Here is a 19,929-nt window from a genome sequence, read left to right on the forward strand (position 1 = left end):
GTAAAATGTTACCCATGAGCTCATGAGTTTGAATGCTGGTGGCACTGTTTTGGAAAGCGTGTGAAAACTTTAGAAGATGGAGCCTTGCTGGAAGAAGTGAGTCATGGGGGAGTGGGCTTTGGGGGTTTGAAGGCCAGGTACCACTTCCTGTCCATTATTTCCTTTCTGACTTCAGATGGATGTGATGTGACCGGCTGCCTCATGCTCTGGCCACCATGCCTTTCCCGCCATGATGAACTATGTCCTTTCTTAAATAAACTAGGCCCAAATAAATGTTTTGCTTAAGTTGCTTCTTGTCAAGTATTTGGTCACATCAATGGGGACAGTAACTCATACACTCAGCCTTCCTGGTCACTGGGTCTCTCTCTTTAATAAATGAGTTAGATTAGATGATGTTACCTTTACCCTGCAGCTACCATAGTTTTAGGCATTTAGGAGTCTGAAAGTCGTAACTGTACCTGTAAAGTTCCTGCAGGAAACAGGTGGCCTATACAAACTAGGAGGTCTGAGTTAGAAGGGGCGGGAGAGCATTTTAAAATACAGTCAAGGATGGGATGTTGGGAGTGTACATCACAGGGTACGTGAGAACTCAGGGCTAATAACACTGGGGCTTGGACACACCCCGTGAATGAGAGAAGAGCCAATAACTCACTTCGGAGAGGAGAAGACCCCTGAAAACAGTTGTTACCCTCCATGGAGGGACTTCCCTCTGGTTGCCTCCAGTTCTCACCAGTATCCTGTGTTGGCCAAACCCAACTGTGCCTGGAGTCGCTAGGCATCGTGGGTGAGGGTGGAGAGTGAACCCGGAAGGGCAGACAGGAGACATGCTGCAGGCGACATGGAGATGGTGCTGGGAAGCTTGTTTTTCTGGAGCTGGGATAATGTGAGCCTCAGACTGGAGAAAAAGGGTCCTCAGGCCCTTCTGCGCACGCCTGGCAATCTCTGTCTTAAGAATGGTGAACGTCTTGAAGAGTCATCTGGCTTTGCCTCTCTTCCCCAGCTGTTTCTCCACAGCCCCCCTCCCCCGCACACACACCAGGAAATGGCACTTCCTAGCACCCATGGCCTTGTTGGAACCCCAAGAGCATCTCTGGGTTTCCTCCAACCCGGAAAACCCATCCTCCATCCCAGACAACCCACCCATCACATTCTGCTCACTCATTTCCCCAAATCTGGATGCTTGGTTCCTATCCCCCATTTCCCAAGCCATTACAATTTCTTCTCCTGTGGACAATGACCAAATGACTTTTGGCCCCCTTCTCTGCCCTCTTCCAGTATCTTCCCCCACATAAAACCCCATGGGGGTTTTAAATTCATGTTTAATGCCTCCAATGGCTTCTCAATGCCCTTAGGGAGTGGTGTCCATGATCCAATGGCACCAGATGGTCTTGGGAGCCTTGCACTATATGGCCTCCCACTTATATCCCAGCTTGGCCTACGCCTCCCACCTCAGTCACACGCACGAACCTTGGGCTCCTCCCACCTCAGCCACAGGAACCTTAGGCTCCTCCCACCTCAGCCACAGGAACCTTAGGCTCCTCCCACCCCAGTCACAGCGCTCTTAGGCTCCTCCCACCTCAGCCACAGGAATCTTAGGGTCCTCCCAGATAAGCCACAGGGATCTGGATTCTGTCACAGAGCCAAGTGCTCCTTCCTCTGCCTGGCCCACTCTCCCTCTCTCAGCCCACCCACAGACATCCATCCATCCTTCATTTCCCTGGAGAAGCCTCTCTGGTCCTCACTTCACCCCGTCTGTGTTGCACCCAGTCCTGTAGTACACCGCCTTGAGCACTCTGCTTTAACTGCTTCCCGAAGTCTTTCCTGCAGGAGGGCAGGGACTCCATGTTTTCCTTTGGAATATTCCCAGCCAGTGCCTGGAAAGGCAGGAAATGCCCCCACAGTGTCCACACAGATGCAGCTGACATTACTGAGCACCTGTGACCTATCAGCCTCAATGCCTTGGGTTATGGACTCAGGAGGCAGAGTCTGTCCTGGAAAGTTCCCAGTGCCTGGGCAAGGCAGGAGTCACATGGAGACTTATGACGTAGGTAGTCAGAAATAAAGATGGAGATGGCCGCAGGTTCTTACAGCCTGGAGGGTCTTTGGCCCTATTAGGGGAGCGGTGTGTCTAGAGACAGTCACCATCTAGCTGCCCTGAGGCCAAAAATACTGACTTCTAGGAGGGAAGTGCTAAGTTTCTGCTTCCTTAGAAATTTATAAATGAAAAAGTTTCCAATTTCTTGCAATTTTATACATTAGTAAAAATACTTCAGGAAAAATTGCTGGAAGATTTACAAGGATTCAGAGTACAAAGGCTCAGACACAATACTGAGCGAGCCATAGGACTAGGGCTTCTGTTATAAACTTGAGGGTGATGACCGAGAGGTGGCCTCGGTGGAAGTTCACCATGTGATGGATCCCAAACATCCGTCCTAATTCACGTAACCTCACAACAACCCACTGTTGCGTGTGCGGCAGGCTGGCCACATGTACTTCTTGCTGTGGACAAAAGGCCTTTGCAGTCACTTCTCTAGCACTGCCCTGCCCAATACCCAGGCGCCAGGCCGCTCAAAACACAGCCAGGGCGAGTATTCGGGCTGTAAGCATAGACTACAAAAAGAATGACGAAGCTGTGTTATGAAAATGCAAGCAATCTTGCGAACAGCTCTTCTACCAACTACACATTAAAATCATAATATTCTGCATATACTGGGTTGAACAAAATAGATTGCTAAAGTTAACTTCATCTTCAATTCTTTTTCATGTGGCTACTAGAAAATTCAAAATTACCTAGGTGGCTATGTTTCTGCTGGAAAGCATTGGTCTGCAGAGTCGGAGTGTTTTACCAAGTGTCTGTTTAGTTGACCATACCTGTTCAACTGGAGTATGTCCCCCCCTTCCTGGGGTGCCTCCCTCCCTCGGTCCCTCCCTGGACATCTCTGGAGCAGTACCTGCTGGGCACAGACTCTAAGGACAGGAGCTAAGGCACACAGGCCTATTCCCTCACACTTGGTTCAGTTGTCAGGGAAAGTGCATGTGTTGGCAGACTCTTGGGACTTTTGGGGGTGCAGCGGGGGAGTGGGGCGGGTGCTGAAGTACAGCAAGAAGAGCCTGCCATAACCTGAACATCCATTCTGGTGACACTGGAGACAGACAGAGCCCCACACACCACCTATCCAGTCACCTTGTTTTACAGTGAAGAATCTCTGGACCAGCAGGTTCTTCAAGGTCACAGACAAATAAGTAGCCAGGCCAGGGTGAGGACTCAGCCTCTGCCCTTTCACTACCCATGGGTTTGGGTGTGGTTTCTTGTTCCATCGGCTAGAGCCAGGACTCAGGAGCTGACCCTATCTGCTCTGGGGCATGTCTATGAATGTGGTACTTTTCCTCTCCTGACTGCTATCGTCATCTCCCCAGCGTGGCAGAAGGCAGATACATCTTCCATGGCGCCTTGAAGGCCAACATCAAAGGCACCCAAGGCCGCCTCTTCCTAGAATTCCTCAGGCACTTGTAAACCTTTGGCCGCTCTGGGCGGTGAAAAAAATTAGGTCATACAGCAGTCACTCATTACACATGGAATGTCCATGTCATCAAGTGCTTGTTTATGCCTCAGGATGAGTGACTGTGGTCCTGTGGACCTCAGGAAAGCACAGACCATGTTGATCACCCACCAGAGTGGCCTGTGGAAACCCTGAGGAGCCTGACTTCTTCACTGGGACCTAAGGAGAATGGGTTGTTGTGTGGCAGAGCAGAGACTTCCAGGCAACACAATATGCTGCTGCGGCGTCTGCCCCAAACCACCTACCCTTTAGTACACACTTGGAACATTTGCACAAGAAAGGATCAAATGTCATCAAGACTAGTCAAGGAGGGAGGTAGCGTCAAAAAAGGAGGTGAAAATCTTTAGAGGAAACTTGAGCCTCAAAATGTCCGTCAACTATTAGGGTTCCCCGAGCCTCAAATTCTTCACATGATGGACCAGAGAAACTGAGTTCCTCTCCAGCAGGGCAGGTCTATGACCCTAAGACTTTCCTCAGTTCATTCCCTGGGGAGCTGGGGGCGTGGCACACTGCAGGACAGTCAAGCAGATGAACTCGAGTGGATGAGCTGCACTGTTAGGATATGAGAGTTCTGCGTTCTTTAACTGAGCTGGAGATGAAGTTCAACCAGCAAAGAGAGCCACCGATGTAGTGTTCAGGGCCTGGGTGAGTGGGGGCTATTTCTTCTTTCAGGCTGCAACCAGTGACCTCACCAGACTCCTTTCCATGGGATGATGGCTCCATTTGCAAGAGTATGGGTTTCCTCTCACAGACTAGGGCAGTGGTCCTCAACCTTCCTGATGCTGCGACCCTTTAATACAGTTCCTCATGTTGTGGTGCCATCCTCAAGTCATACAATTATTTCATTGCTACTTCATAACTGTGATTGTGCTACTGTTAATGAATCGTAATATAAATATCTGATATGCAGGATATCTGATATGTGACCCCCCTAGAGGGGCCATGACACACAAGTTGAGAACCATTGCCTAGGACATCCCACCGCTATCTGAAGCCCAAGTCCCATTCTCACTGCCATATCAGCCTCTCTACGTACTGGTCAGTGCTGAACAGAGTCCCAGAAAAGACCAAAACTTTCTCCCCTCGAACACAGTTCTGCACAGAGGAGCTGAGCATTCAGAAGGCTGCTTGGTCTTGGGGAAGTCTCCTGACGGACCAGGGTTTTCAAGACTGAGTGGTTTTCATGGACTCACCCAGGAGAGGTTGTGATCTCTGTTCTGTGATCAAGGAGACGGCACCGCTCCCAGAGTTTCCCTACGAAATGCCTCCCGTACTTCTGTTCTCGACACACACAAACGACTTGCTCGGGACACTTGATGAAAACCAGCCTCCTTCTCATGACTGTCTCCTGACGTCAGAGAGGGCTGCCATGGCTCCTTTCTCTGCTGTCAGGAGCCCAGTATTGGCAAGGCTGCACCAGGGTGGAAATGCAAGGTGACGGTTGGTTCTTTGTGTACAGCTGGACTTGGTGGATTCTGGGGTCCTTTCCTGGTGGAAGGACCTGGGATTCTGGCTTTCCCACAGGAGCAGCTGAGAGTATGGAGCAGGGAGTTGGAGGCCTGGGCTGGTGTGTCCACTAGTTGCTGGTTTATCATCTCTCTTTGCCATCCATCCTTTCTCTAGGTGGCAGTTCCAAATCCATCAGATGGGGATTTGGTGTTCTCTAAGGATCTGCCTTGGGGGGTGGGGGTGGCGGTGGGGAGGGGTGTTCCAGGATTCCCTAATGGGTGGGCTGCTGCAAGGAGGAGGCAGAGTAAGTTGGCCTTGAGGGGGATCATGGCCCCCAGCAGGGCCTAGGTTCCTAGGGCCATATTGTCCCCCGAGGAGAGACTCCCACCTTCCGCTCCCCCATTCCTTACCTTGCCCCAGCCTGGAGCCCGTGACGGCCTCTTTAGCAGTCCCGAAGCCCAGCTCTCGGCAGACCACACTGGCAGATACCAGGTCCCACTTGTCATCGCAGACGGTTCCCCATTCTCCATTCTTGAGCACCTCCACTCGGCCCTCCCCGACCTGGGCTCCACCTCTCAGCCGCACCAAGGGTTGCTGGAGAGACACATGGTCCTGCTGAGTGCAGAAGTGACACACATCCTTGGAGCTGCCACTGCTCCACTCCCTTCTGTCCCCCACCGCCGTGGCCCTGCCACATCCCCATAGCTCAGAGTCTGAAAGTGCTCAACCTGTTGGGGGTCGGGTGGCAAAAGTTTCCTGTGTAGCTTCTCTGTCCTGGACCACTAGGAAGGCCAGCCAAGACCTGCACTGGCTCATCGCCCCTTCCCAGGCTTGGCTCCTAGATTCCACCATCAGCCGCATCCTTCTACCCCCAACTCTGAAGCCTCCCAGCATTTAGAGCTACAGAAGGAAGCTTCTACCGTCCAAGTCCACAGGTTCCAAGTGAATCTTTGTTTTCCGTTGCTCGTAATACAGCTTTACAGTCTAGCCCTGCAGGGAGACTCCTTGGCGGGAAGCCTAATGCAAGCAGTAATCCTGCTCCTAAGGAGGGAGGCAAGAGGGAGGCCACAGGAAGTGGCAAGACAGAGTGAAAACATGAGGCCTTATCAGGAAAGACAGACCTAATCAGGAAAGACAGACCTAATCAGGACATGACTGGGAGGCTGCAAGGGATAGGGTCTTCCTAGTTAAGACTAACCGCCATCCAAGTCCAGAAGATGCAGCCTGTCCAGACACTGAGAGGGCACTGAGGGTGGAGATGGTAGTTTAAATGCCCCTTATCCTACCCACTGTCTGGAAGCCTCAGCCCGCTTCTTCAACTTCTGGAATTACACAGGAGTCAGACCCATTCCCTGCCCGCTCATGAAGCCTGAGGATTATGTCTTAAAGATAGGAGCTGGCTTCACCTGTCTACACAGGCTGCTTTGCCTCAGTTTTTATGCATGTGTACAAAGCTGTGTTTGCATGCTCAGTGTGTGTGTGTGTGTGTGTGTAAGTCTGCAAGGCTCTGAGTCACTGCTGATGCTCATTGGAGGGCCGTGAAGCCACTGTAGCCAGACCAGAGCAGAGACCTTGTTCTTCGGTGACTTACGTAGTCCTCAGCCTGTGCCTTCATTCAGGCCATGCACTGAATTCAGGCTTGCCTGAAGCGGGTATGCTTTAAGCATTCAAGCCCTCTGCCACCTTGAGGAACAAGGCACCAAGTTCGAGCCTCTCTCTCTACTCTCCAGTCACCTCGTCACCTCTTGCTTCCCCACAATGACACCTTGGGGCTAGCCTACTGTGACACCACCCACATTCACAGACTCCCCCCCCCCCCCCGCAGGGACTGCTCAGCTTGGCACTGGTGGGAAAAGAGAGTGGGTGAGTGCAAAACGCTCAGTGACTTCCGAAGCAGCTTCCGTTCTTACTTTAGAGAGCAGAGCACAGTGAGTAAAGCCACCGGCTACAGTCTCTGCTTTCAACAGAAACGTGACCTCCTTCCCAGGCTCGTGAGTGGGATGCAGGGGCCCCTCACACTCACGTGGAGCCGCCATCCTGACCACAGCTGGATGGCGATAGAATATCAGATAGCCTGGCCACAGACCCTGGCTGTGGCCAGGTAGTGATCCAGCTGGCCATGGAGTGAAGACAGAAACCAAGGAAACTATGAGGTCAGCCTCCCACTTCGTTCACTGGTTTGGTATGAATTTGACTCCTTTGCTTTACACAGCACAGCCGAGAATTCCCAAACAGTAGGCTCTGGAACTCTGGATGACGGGGAAAGCTGGGGGCGGGGTACAGGGAGGAGGCAGGATGAGGCCCGCAGAACAAAGGACAGGGGGAGTGAGGGTTCAGGACCGGGGCAGTTTGGGGCCCAGAAATAGCACTGACCAGTTGTACCCGTGACACAGGGCTACAGGTGTCTGACAAAGAAGTCACATCTCTGCACTTCCAAGGCACTTAGAGGGGACTGCGAAGGTCAGGCTTACTGTTTGCCAGAGATGCCGGTAAATTAGGAGGTCCCTCTAAATAATCCCCACAGACTGGGCTGGGCTCCCAGCATGCATTTCGCTCCTCTCACTTACTACTAGGACTTTCATTCAAACACCCCCCAGCACCCCTCAGGGTTATCACCACTTTCTTCCCTCTGATTTCCTATCTCTGTGGGGCACCACAGAAGTAGGTAAGGAAAAGCATGGGCAGGAGGAAGAGAAGGGAGCGGAGACTTAGTGCTGGGGGGGGGGGGGCATTTCTACTGTTCACCAAGTGCCTCCCTCTGCAGGCTTCTTCCTCCCCCACTCCTTTCCCCTGGGTGAACTCACTCTGCCAACATGATTCTACTGAGGTTTTAAATGGCCCACGGACTCAGCCCATGATGGAGGCATTATCAGGCCTGGGACTCAACATCTGATCTATTGTGTATCTTCCCTCTTTTCCTGTGCTGTCCCCACCCAGTGGTCCTGTATTAGCAATTTCCAGAATACACACACACACACACACACACACACACACACACACACACACACCTCAAACATCCAATACCCAACAACACATATGCATCCCAAACACACACATAGACACATCTCCAGTACATACATATCCCCAACACACACACACACACACACACACACACACACACACACACACACACAGAGGAGGAGGGGAGGGAGGAAGGGAAGGAGGGAGGGGGAGAGAGAAAGAGAAAGAGAGAGAGAGAGAGAGAGAGAGAGAGAGAGAGAGAGAGAGAGAGAGAAGGAACAGGACTGCTCGGTGGATACTATATATATATATATATATATATATATATATATATATATATATATATATATATATATATATATATATATATATATATATATATCTTGTGGAGGGAAGATAGAATGGAGACCCTTTCTTTTTCAGAGGGTCAGTCTGCCCTGTTTGGTCATTCACCTGTTCTGGGGAATCAGTCAGTTAAAATGGAGGATCTACTTCATATGGGACGACCCCTCCACCCCAAGCCCAATTACTCTCACAGTGGTTCTCAACCTTCCTAATGCTTCAATTGTTTACCACAGCTCCTCTACCGGGCAGTGGTGGTGCACATCTTCAATCCCAGCACTTGGGAGGCAGAGGCAGGCAGATCTCTGTTAGTTCAAGGCCAGCCTGGTCTATAGAATGAGTTCTAGGATAGCCAAGGCTACACAGAGAAACTCTGTCTCACCAAACAAACAAACAAAAAAAAACAATTAACAACAAAAAATATAGTTCCTCATGTTGTGGTGACCCCCAACGATAAAATTATTTTGTTTCTACTTCACAACTGTAATTTGGCTCTGGTTATGAATTGTAACTTAAATATCTGATATGCAGGATATCCGGTATGACCTTTGGAGTTCGCAACTCACAGTTGAGAACCACTGCTCTATACAAACCAATGAGTGATTCCTATCATATAATGTGGCCAGTGGATGGATGACTTGGGAGTGATAATGTCAGGCTTTCTAACCAGTGAAAGCTTCTGGCAGTTAGCCTTTCTTTTGTGAAATAAACCAAAACGGGTTAGAAACAACACAGCTGACGTCATGTGCCTTGGAGAGCTGCATCCTACCTCCTATAGCTCCAGAGTCCCGTATGCTTTTTCCTCCAGGAATTTAGTAGGAGCTGGCTACTCCATATCACTTGCTCATGCTGGGCTAATGAGCAGAGTACAGGAGCCTGTGCTGGCCAGCAATGGGGTGCTTTCCTTGTGTGAAGAGCCACAGATAGGGCTCTGACGTCAACGGAGGCAGCAACAATGGTGGTCTCAGCTGGGGCCAGCTCTCTCCTGTTCCCTTTCTAATCATGACCCCTGCCAGTGGCCGAGTGCCCAGTCCTTACCTCTGGCTTGTAGGCTTTCCGGAACCTCGAGGGCCCATCAGGAGTGAAGATCTGGCTAGGCACACAACTGACCACAGCCGGCTGACCATTCTCACAGGTGGCATTCTTCACGAGGTCCCTGGACACTGGAGGGCCCAGCTTGCAGCTGGAGATGTGAGCTTCCGTCCCCGTGCAGTTCATAGAAAATTTCCAGTAGCGCAGCTTCCTCTTCAAGGCAAAGGTTCTGCAGGGAAAGGAAGAGCTGGGCAACCAGGGCATCCCAGCAGCCACCTGCTCCCTCCTTTTGTAACTAGTAGATCCAGTTCCCAGAACCCAGTCTCCAATCTGCTGGATGCACCACCACTCTGGGCTTCATTTTTCTTTTTCACGGTTAGAGAATCATAGTTGATAAAAGTCCTTTCCTTAAAGAAACAGCCAACTAATAAGGTAACTAAGCCAGTCCCATGAAAACAGCATCAGCCCATTCAGGGACAGAGCGCTTACAACCTAACCACCTCTAGAAGGCACCACTTCTTAATACTGTTAACGACATCACAACTTGTAGTAGAGAGGGGTAGTCAAGCCACAGCCTTACTGTAATGGTGGGTGAAGGTCAGGGGCTGGGGCTGCCGGAGGAAGAACTATGCCAGGTGAGGCAATGGCCCGTGGCCAGAGCTCTGGTGCCAGGAGAAAGACCCACCTCCCAGAGCAAAGACATCGTCCAGGTCTGGTAACCAGCACCCACAGCTAAATCTACATTTGCATATTTCCTGGCTTGGGCTCCACCTTTCCTTTTGCAACACTGTTGTGGGAAAGTTAAAGATTCAGATGAGAATTTCTCTCTCCTTAGTTTTGGTTAAAACTGATTCAGACAATCGGAAGGGTTTGCAGCCAGGAGTTACCACAACACCACGGCAGTTAAGCTTGCAAAGCACTTAACACCGTGCACAGATCACGGGGAGATTTTGTTTGAAATGAATAAAAATTGAAGTCATGGTGTGGCTTGAATGTGAAGTGTCCCCCGCTCCAGGCTGGTGTGTTTAAACATCTGGATCCCTGCTGGTGGCACTGTTTGGAGAGGCTGTGAAATTTTGAGGAGGTGGGGCCTTGCCGGAGGAAGCTGGTCTCTGCAGGATGGACAGAGTTATAACCTGGACTCTCTTCTCCTCTTTCTCTGCTCCTGATCCACAGGGGTGTGAGGAGCCCCAGCTGCACACACCTGCCACCATGACCTCCACCATGCTTCCCCCACCACGACAGACTGTAACCTCGCAAAATGTCAGAAAAAAAAAATTCTTCCTTGAGTTGCATCAGTTAGGTATTTTGTCACAGTGACAAGAAAAGTTAACTAGAGGACAGAGAGATGGCTCAGTGGCTAAGAACATGTACAGCTTTTGTAAAGGACCCAAGTTTGGTTCTTAGCACTCCACCTGTAACTGCAGCTCTAGGGGGAAATCTGAGGCCTCTGCAGGCGCGCACACGCACACGCACGCACGCACACACGCACACACACACACACACACACAAATAACTTTAAAAGAAAGAAAGTAAGAAAATGGCTAAAGGAGGGGAAAAAAAAGCAACAAAGGGAAGGATCCATCAGCTTAAGCACTGGCTGCTCTTCCAGAAGACCCAGGTTCAATTCCCATCATCCACATGGCAGCTCACAACTGTCTGTAACTCCAGTTCCAGGGGATCTGACACCCTCACACAGACATACATACAAGCAAAACACCAATGCACGTGAAATAAAAATAAATACAATCTTTAAATTACATTTGAGGGGGGATCCTTGCTGAAGTGATGAGGACCATTTGATGGAAGATTAGGCTATGAAAAATAGTGGGGTTTAAAGAGGGGATGGGGGAGCGCTAGCGAGATGGCTCAGTGTTTAAGAGCACTGGCTTCTCTTCCAGAGGACCTGGGTTCAATTCCCAGAACCCACATGGCAGCTCACAACTGTCTGTAACTCTAGTTTCAGGGGCTCTGATGCCAATACACATAAAATAAAATAATAAAAAGAGGGTATGTGGGGAGGACGCCCCGTCCTCTGAAGCTGTCCAGCTTTAGAGTCTGTGTACTTGATTCTACTTGGCAGGACTCAGTGAAATGCTTGAGGGACCCAACAAGCACAGCTGCCCTCTACCTTGGTAGAGGAGGTTATCTGGGCAGGAGACCCCAGGAGGGACAAATGTGAAGCCTTGTTCTTACTGGTCCAGCTTCCTCAGAAACATCTGCTTTATCTTGGGGTGAATGGCATGTGGAGACAGAGGAAGAACAAATTCTTTAGATGTCTTATTGTCTCCCCTTTACCAAAATTTGTGTCTTGGAACAATTCGAGTGTAGCTGTGGGTACAAACACTCCAATATCTAAAATACAGACTTTATCGAGAGATGTGTGCTCACCACAGTGACATCATATGGTAGAGATGTCCATGAGGGGGCTGTTAAGAATTCCAGAGCAGCTACCCCCTCCCCACTTCCTGTAAGGCCCCTTGCTCTGAGAAACCTCACCTCCCTTCCACACATGGGCAGAAAATACACCCAGGGGAACATGAGCCGTTTCAGGTCAGAGTACACTGTAACCCACCGCCGGCTTGGGAAATTCCGTCTGTTTCCAGCTGTGAACACCACCCTCACTTCCCCAGCACACAGGGCTGCCTCAGACCCGCTTCAGTCTTCCCCCAGACAGCTCTGCTTCTGTCTTACATCAGCTCTCTGGAATGTGCCGCCCACCAGGACCCTCCCTCCACAGGCCTCCAGCAGCCAGAGCACCACCCCACCCCCATCCTCATTTACTCTCACGGTGGCTGAGCCGGCCCTAGAGAAGCAGAGATGAGGTGAAGTGGGAGGAAGCCCAGCCGCCCCCAGGCCTGGACATGAGAGGGATGGCTAAGGTTGGGGACGGCCTTCTGCCAAGTTGGAAGTCAGCAGGGCTGTAGCCAGCTCAAGAGCTGGAGTTACTCCAGAAGCATAGAGTCCCAGTGGCTCTCCCCAGCTAACTAAGGGAAAGCTACGTTTTGTGTCTGCCAGGGGCTCAGTGTGTCTCTTCTAACTACACTTTCTAACCCTGGAGGAACCATCCAAGGAAAGGATTGAGGTTTATTGGGTCCACACGAGAAGAACTTTAGTTAATACTCCACCATAGCCTTCCTTGGACTAGTGAGCCACACATACACTATACTCCGGGATAGTTCAGATTATTCCTTCCTTCCTGACACACAGCCATCCAGGTAAAGGGTCCCTTTGGAGAGGGCTGGGAGAAAAGTAGTACAAGGTTTTGACAACGTACCCAGGTCCTTGCTCGGGGCGGGGGAAGGTGGGCACATACTTCCCTTTTGCTCTGGAGTTCTGGGTCTGTAAACTGACCCAAGTCTTAGAATTGATTAAGAGAGTGTGATAGCCCATTGCTATTATTCGGGTTAGACCTCTCACCTGACCTAAGGCTTATCTGTTGGGACAACCAGGGAAGAGTTTAGTCAACCTCTGGTCTCTCCTCCGAGAGCATCATAATTAACTGAATAACTCCGAAGCTTTTGAGTACTCATAATCAATCAGCTGAGCAACTCTGAGCCTGTGAGTACCCAGCAGCCCAGCAGCCCAGCAGTTAGCAAGGGGAGCCGGCTCCAGAGAAACAATGGAGAGCTTCTGAGAAGGAAGGGCCTTGGGTGATGACTTAGCCATGAGAATGTGTAAGGCAACAGGTCCACTAGGGGCCTCAGATTATACAGGGAGACAGCTGCAGACAGACTGAGGACTACTTTGACCACATTTTTTTTTCCATTAGAGCCTCAGGCCTGCACAGGACCCATTTGTAAAAAGATTGAAGAGAGACAGGCAAAAGGCTACCAGGAGCTTTTAATCCAGGGACCGGGTTTATCTGTGTCGTCATCTCTGATCAGGACCCACAGAGAGCCATGCCTGGACCATCCCCGTTCCAGCCCCACAGAGGTGCTTGGTGGAGACTGGGTGAGAAGTTGGATGGGGAAACTGTCCCTGGAGCCTATCTTGGCTGTCCTGCAGGCTCTATCTGTGGGTGACCCAACAAACTAAAGAATGGTCGGTGGCCTTGAGGTCAGTACTTATTTCTCCGCTATCTTCCACTCTAGCTCTTGCTAGCTCAATCCCAGCAATGCTATCAAGACTCAAAAGCATTCCTTCCTCTTTGAGGCACACGTGGAAAAGTTTCTGTACCCTCCCACCCGTTTGGGGGCAAAGTGGAAGAGGTTCTGGTTCCAGCAACTTCAGTTGGCTGTCTCACACATACGCAGAGTTCTGGAGGCAGAAGCCAAAGCAGAGACCTTCGGAGGAATGCTTACTTTCCTTGGCTTGCTCAGCCTGCTTCCTTATAAAACTCAAGACCATCTTCCCAGAGCTGGTACTGCCCACAGTGGGTGTGGCCTTTCCACATCAATCATTAAGCAAGAAAATGCTTCTCAGACATGCCTTGATGGGAGTCTGACAGAGATGGGGGAAGGAAGAAGGGGGGGGGCTGGTAAGAGCTACTCTAAAAGGAAGACTCTAGTAATCTCCCCCAGGGCAAGACCACCCTGAGCCATATCACCCGCCAACCATTTCTTAAGTCAACGCTATCCTTGCCCAACTGTGTATTGCCCTTCCACAGCCTATAAGTTTCCCAGTGGCTGCTGGAACTGATGGGGGGGTTTCCCTGGGCTCGGGTGCTTTGTGCTTTACTGGGTCAGCCTTTCTATGTGCTATTCTCGGTCCATCGTCTAGCTTGCTTCCCACAGGAGTGTGAGTTTCTCAAAGCAAGGCTAAGCAGGCAGTGAAATAGCCCGTTACCAGGCCAGGCACTGACCCCACCAGGAAACCCCGCCCCCGCTGGCCCTGCCCACTTACTTGTAGGCTTTGGGGTTGTAGGTCTTCTCGGCAGGGAAGCCAAACATGCCACAGACCACGTGGGAATTCTTGGCCGTCCAGTGCTTATCGCAGATCTGCTTCCAGGTCTTGCCCTCTTTCACCTCCACGTAGCCCTCCGTCACAGGCTTGCGATGGCGGAAGGCAGAAAGGATGGGCCGGATCCGGATGTCTTCCACCTGTATGTTTAGGCTCTGTGAAGAAGGAGATGTGAAAGGACAGGGGTTGTGATAGGAGTCTGGCTGTGGACAGGTGTCAAATGGCAATTACTTCCTCAGGGACCACAGGCTGAGTTCTGCTGGCCTGCCTCCCTCCAAGCTCTGCAGAGGGCCCCCAAGCACTCCCAATGGGCATGTGGCACTGTTACCAACTGCTGTACATTGGGAGGCAGTGTGGCAACAGGCACCAAGGATGACTTGGAATGCTCAGAGAAGTCTTGAGGGGCCCCCAAAACTTTCCCTTTTCCTACAAAAAAAACAAAAACAAAACCCAAAATGTGGAGAACCACGGGCAGTAGATTCTTCCTGCATCGGCTTTAAATATAAAATCATAAGAGAGATAGTATTCTTTGACTTTTCATAATCTCAAAATAATCTGGATTTTTACATTTTACTCCAAAGTGTGTGCAAACATACCAACGAATACGTATGTGTACGTGTCCGTGTGTGCTAGTAAGACGGAGTTTCACGCAGGTGAGCCCCCGGCCTCTTCAAGCTACTGATGTCGCCTTGCACACTACCTTACTTACATCATTCCTCCTGTTAAAGCCCCAGAGGCCCTGCTTGCAGGAGAAGCAGCAAAGCCACCCAGTGGTGAGCACATCATGTGCAGGGGAGCCTCAAACCTGGGGAGCTGTGAGCTAAATAGGGCTAAATAGGGTTATTTGGCCGTGACAAGGCAAGATTCCAAATGTCTTAGAAAGCCACCTTCTAATCTTTCTGGGTCAGTGGGAGGAGAGGTTTGGGTTTGGGTTGAGAGGGACTCAATGGCAGGACTCTGCTGAAGGAAGAAGAAGACTGGAGGGGAGAGTGGGAGGAGGTGCCTACTCCTGGATATTCTCCTGTTCCCCGACACTCCATTGGAACACTCCATTGGAACACCTTTGTGTGAAGAAGTGAGGTCTGTAGAGACCGAATGAGAGAAATGACTGGACGGCGGGGTCCCCAGAGTCACACTGACCCTTATCATGCTTCTCCAAGGCATAGCCCATCCAGAACCACTCACTTCCTGCCCCCCTCCCTGTCCCACTGGAGACAGTACAGAATCTTGCAACAATCCCTAAAGAAGCCCCTGCCTCCATCCATCTACCACAGGACTGGCCACAGGGAGTCCTGTCTAAAGCACTGATCTGTGCTTGATCCTCAGCTGGCTCCTTTTCGTCTCTCACACACAGATGTCTTAGTTAGAGATGTCCGAGATCTTTCCTGGCTGATTCCAGCTATCCCTAATTGATGTCCCCAGCTCCAAATTGACCCTCAGATACTACAAAGCACAGCACGTAATAGCAACAGCTGTGAACAGTGGTTAGCAGCGAGGAACTCTATGCCAAGCCCTTTCCATGCAGTCTCTTACCTAATCCTTAAGCACAATAATGTGGTTTATTGCTACTGTCTACAATTTACAGATGAAAAGGCTAGTAATTCGACTTTCTTCCTCAGACCACCCTGAGGAGCCATGTGAGACACACCCTGAGCAAGGCCAGGGAGGGAGAGGCGGGGCTGGTGAGCGCCAAGCTGGAAGGAAGATTCCGGTGACCCAGGAGCCCTGTCTGTCCAGTCAGGATGCAAATGAATCAGAGATTGAACAGAGTCATTATTTGGGTGCCCAGGGATTAACGTCTTCTGCCACAGGCTTCAGAGTCCAAAGCCAGAACCTACGCCACAGGTCCTGCAAGGCAGTGGAAAGTATGTGGCCAGGAATAATGACACTTGGCCCTAGTTCCCTCCACGCAGAGCGGAAGGAAAGCTGCCTGGGCAGGATTATGTTTTCCAGACTGGATCCTTTATAGCCCTCATCGGTCCACAGGACTCGTGCCACCTAGACACATGGGCAGCGATGAGCCAAGAAGTGGCCCGAGGTCTCATCCAAGCCCACGGGCCAGCCCCCTCCTGCCTCTTCCCACAGCAGGAGGCCCCTGGCATCCAGTGTGGATACATCATGCCCAGAAGGAAAGTTACGGCTGCTCCACTCCTCCACGGCAGGCACAGCTGACATAATTCCATTCACCGACCTTTCATTGGCTCTCAGCAAGTCACACAAGCTTATGGATGGGAGCTGTGACCTCTAGCATGGTACTATAGAAGGCACCTTATGCCTGAGAAGGGACCTGCACAGGGCATGAGGCCACAAACTGCCATACCTGTCCAAACATTTGTCTCCGTTCTTTCCTTGATGTAGGACAGGATAGGGCCCGTTGGCAGACCTGTGGGCCTCAGGATAGGGCTAGCCTGGGGTTAGCTTTGGTTGTCACTGTCTTCAGTTCTCTCCCAGTCCAGCCAGTTTCTGTGCGATGCATGCATATGTGCATAATGGTATATGTATATGTGTACGTGCGTGTGGTATGCGTATCTCTGTGCACCTTTGCATCCATGAATTTGAACCTGTCTTTGTGTATCTGGGAGCCAGTACTATGTCTATATACTGTGTCTACGGATGTGTGTACAAGACGTGTATATGGTGGCAAGGATGTCTGTGTCATGTGGGTCTTTGTTCACATATGTTCATGGTGGTATATGATGGTCTCTGTGTGTCTTTGTATGGGTGGAATGTGTACCTGAGGGATGGAGACGGGAGAAACGGATTCAATCCCCACAACACTTAAGGAAAAAAAGCAGTCAGAATGGGCTTTGCACTCCTTCTCCTGAGGTAGAACACCTGTCTTTACCTGTGGAAGCAAGTCCTTCTTTTGGGAGGCACTAGGGTGGTTTGAATGAGAATGGCCTCACAGGCTCCTAGGTTTGAATACTTGGTCCTCACTTGGGGGAACCATCTGGGAAGGATTAGGAGGTGTGGCCTCCATGGTGGAGGTGTGTCACTAGGGGCAGGCTTTGAGGTTTCCAAAGACTCCTGCCCTACCCATCGTACCTCATGGGAGCTCTCAGCTGTTCCTGCTGTCACGCCTTTACTCCGCCATCGTGAACTCTGACCCTCTGGAACCATAAGCCTAGGTAAGCACTGTCTTTTAAAAGTAACTAAGATAGGCACCATCCATTTCATTCACTCATTCATTTATTCACTCAACAAAATACAGTCTGCTGTCCATGGTGTTGCCAGACTTCTCCGCACCTCTGTTCCCTGTTTCTTCTTTGATGACAACCATAGTCAGAAGCCATTGCTAGTCAAGTGTCAGCTGGCTGCACTTGAGGCTCTGTGAACAGAACCTTTCATCTATTGCCTTCTCCAACTACCACACCACCAACAAGATGACTAACAGTACACCCCTGTTTATTGGTTAAAAACATGAGAAAACTCCGTGAGGCTGAGCAACTTGTTCAAGTTCACAGATTTATTAATAAGCAGGTCAAACTGAAAATGGAACTGTCTCTAAGCCAGGTCCCAGGCTTAGTGACCACTGGCTCCTGAGGGGGCCTCTGTTTTCACGCCCCTTTCTTGCCAATATAGAAGTGACTCTAATGCTGGGGATCCCCGACTCTGACTTCTGGGTGGCCCCCTCAGGGCTGCCTGGCACTGTGCATATTAGAAGTTCAAGACAGTCCCCAGAAGGACTGTGAGTCAGAGGACAGTGGACGTGAGGGGTGAGCTCCTCTTGTCCTCAGGCCAGGAGGAAGTGGCAGGCAAGCGTTGGTGGCACGTACTCAGGGCTCATGCGAGTTCAGCAGCACTCCAGGTCCTGGGAGACCTCAGGGTTAGAAAGCACATGCCTGCATGCACGGCCTCCCTCCTACTTCACTGCTGTGGAATCCCTCCATAACCACAAGTGCTTGGATTTTCTTTTTCCCAGAACTTGGGCTCCCAAAGAGGTTTGTTTGAAATACCAAAGTGGACAGATTTTTTAAAATGTAGATTTGTTAAAATTTTGTTGCATTTATTTGTGTGTGTGTGTGTGTGTGTGTGTGTGTGTGTGTGTGTGTGTGTGTGTGTGTTGAGAACATGTATATGAGTGTGAATGCCACAGCATGCATGCCACAGCACATGTGTAGAGGATAGAGGATAGCCTTAAGGACTGAACTCAAGTCATCAGGCTTTAGGCAAGCGCCTTTACCACTGGGCCATCTCGATGATCCAATTTTGTAGATTAAAATGAAGCCCAGGAACCCAGAAGCCTGTCAAGCATCTAGAATGTCTTAAATTCTAACTAATATTTACCTGAATGTTGGTCCTCTTGCCAAAAACAATAGTGTCCCAGGGCTCCAGTGAGCTCTCCTTCCAGGGTCTTGCAGACGCCCCTGCCCTGTCCCACACAGAACTAATCTCCTACCCTTCAGGGAGGCCCCATGAGTGACTAACAGGCACTCTCAGGAGAGGAAATCAAGATACAATGAAGTCAGGAGCCTGCCATGCTATAGCTGCTGGGCTGCTGGAACACAAGGAAAGGGATGCCCAGGCTTATGCCTCAATGCCATTTAGCAGGCACAGCATCTGCTGGTGACTTGTAAATCATGGAATGTGGCAGTCTGGGATCTCTGCCGGTGAGAAGTCACCCACTTTGAAAGGCTAGTTAGAGATTGCCTCAGGGTATGATGCAAGGAGAGGCACACAGCTTGCAGCCAGCTCCTTTCTAGAGTGACTAGAAACTCTGCAGCGAGCAAATGGCCTCTCTCAAGGCATCAGACCCAGGCAGACCTTAGCCAGCTGCCTTACCTCTTCCTTCTATTTTAGAAGCCATAATTTAAGCTCTTACTGGAAGTCACCCTGGGGCTGCAGATGGAGTGGAGGAAATGTCATTACACCAGCATGCTCCTGGCACATACCATTGGTTGGTAAAGCCAGATCACTTGGTCTGTCCTCCACTGCTAATGAGTTTCTGAATCTTGCTTGGAAGGCCCACAGCATACCTCACTTGACTATTCCTTTTGAAGCAGGCAGTCACATTCAGACTCATCTCCCCGACCTTTCTCATCATCTTATACCACACAACCCAGATGCCCACAATTCTTCCTTAGACAGACAGAGCCATCAAGTGAGTCCCACCTGCCAGCTTTGCAGACACAGTTCCTTCATCCTTTCTTCTACTCTCTCTTCTTCACTCCCATGGCCCATTTGGCCCTGGCCACACCTCTTCTTGTCTATTGATTTCCCATCTACACTTCGGTAGCCCAAAGAGGTATGCAGGGCAACTGTGGATATTTAAACAGGCCATTCAAATTCTACCACCCCTAGATGTCTTCTCAGATCTGGTCCAGTCCATGGCCAGTCTCTGGTCCAGTGCATGGTCACATTCATTCACAATGACCACAGTGGACTACTCATACCTTCCTGTGTCTCTCCAAACCACTGGCTTCAGCCATTCCCTGCCATTCTCCCCAGCCCATGCTCAGGGTCAAAGAGCCATCGATTGCTTGATTGATTCATACATACATTTATCACTTCATATGTGTTTATAGAGTAGTACTATGTCCCAGACCCTTCATAAGAACCTGCTGCGATGCACAGGTCAGCTAGCCATGCACGTTGTTTGCTGTCATACGGCTTTTCATAGAGACAGGTGTTATTACATTCTCCACGAAGCACCCTCTCTACCTATCTCTTCAGTGTTTAAGAA

General features: G+C 50.4%; 1 protein-coding gene across 2 annotated transcripts in view; it reads right to left on the bottom strand.

Annotated features, from left to right (window-relative positions):
- Loxl2 (lysyl oxidase like 2) overlaps positions 1-19,929 on the bottom strand; it is an 89,978-nt gene that overhangs the window by 20,585 nt on the left and 49,464 nt on the right. For both annotated transcript variants that reach the window (XM_052732851.1, XM_052732850.1), the window contains exons 4-6: positions 14,190-14,401; positions 9,351-9,573; positions 5,420-5,603 (exon numbers count right to left, since the gene is read on the bottom strand). In XM_052732851.1, the coding sequence (XP_052588811.1) occupies positions 5,420-5,603; positions 9,351-9,573; positions 14,190-14,401 (619 nt within the window). The remainder of the gene's footprint in view (positions 1-5,419; positions 5,604-9,350; positions 9,574-14,189; positions 14,402-19,929) is intronic.

The sequence above is a fragment of the Peromyscus californicus genome, unplaced genomic scaffold (genome assembly GCF_007827085.1).
Source record: "Peromyscus californicus insignis strain IS unplaced genomic scaffold, ASM782708v3 Scaffold_12__1_contigs__length_115047231, whole genome shotgun sequence".
Classification (NCBI taxonomy): domain Eukaryota; kingdom Metazoa; phylum Chordata; class Mammalia; order Rodentia; family Cricetidae; genus Peromyscus; species Peromyscus californicus.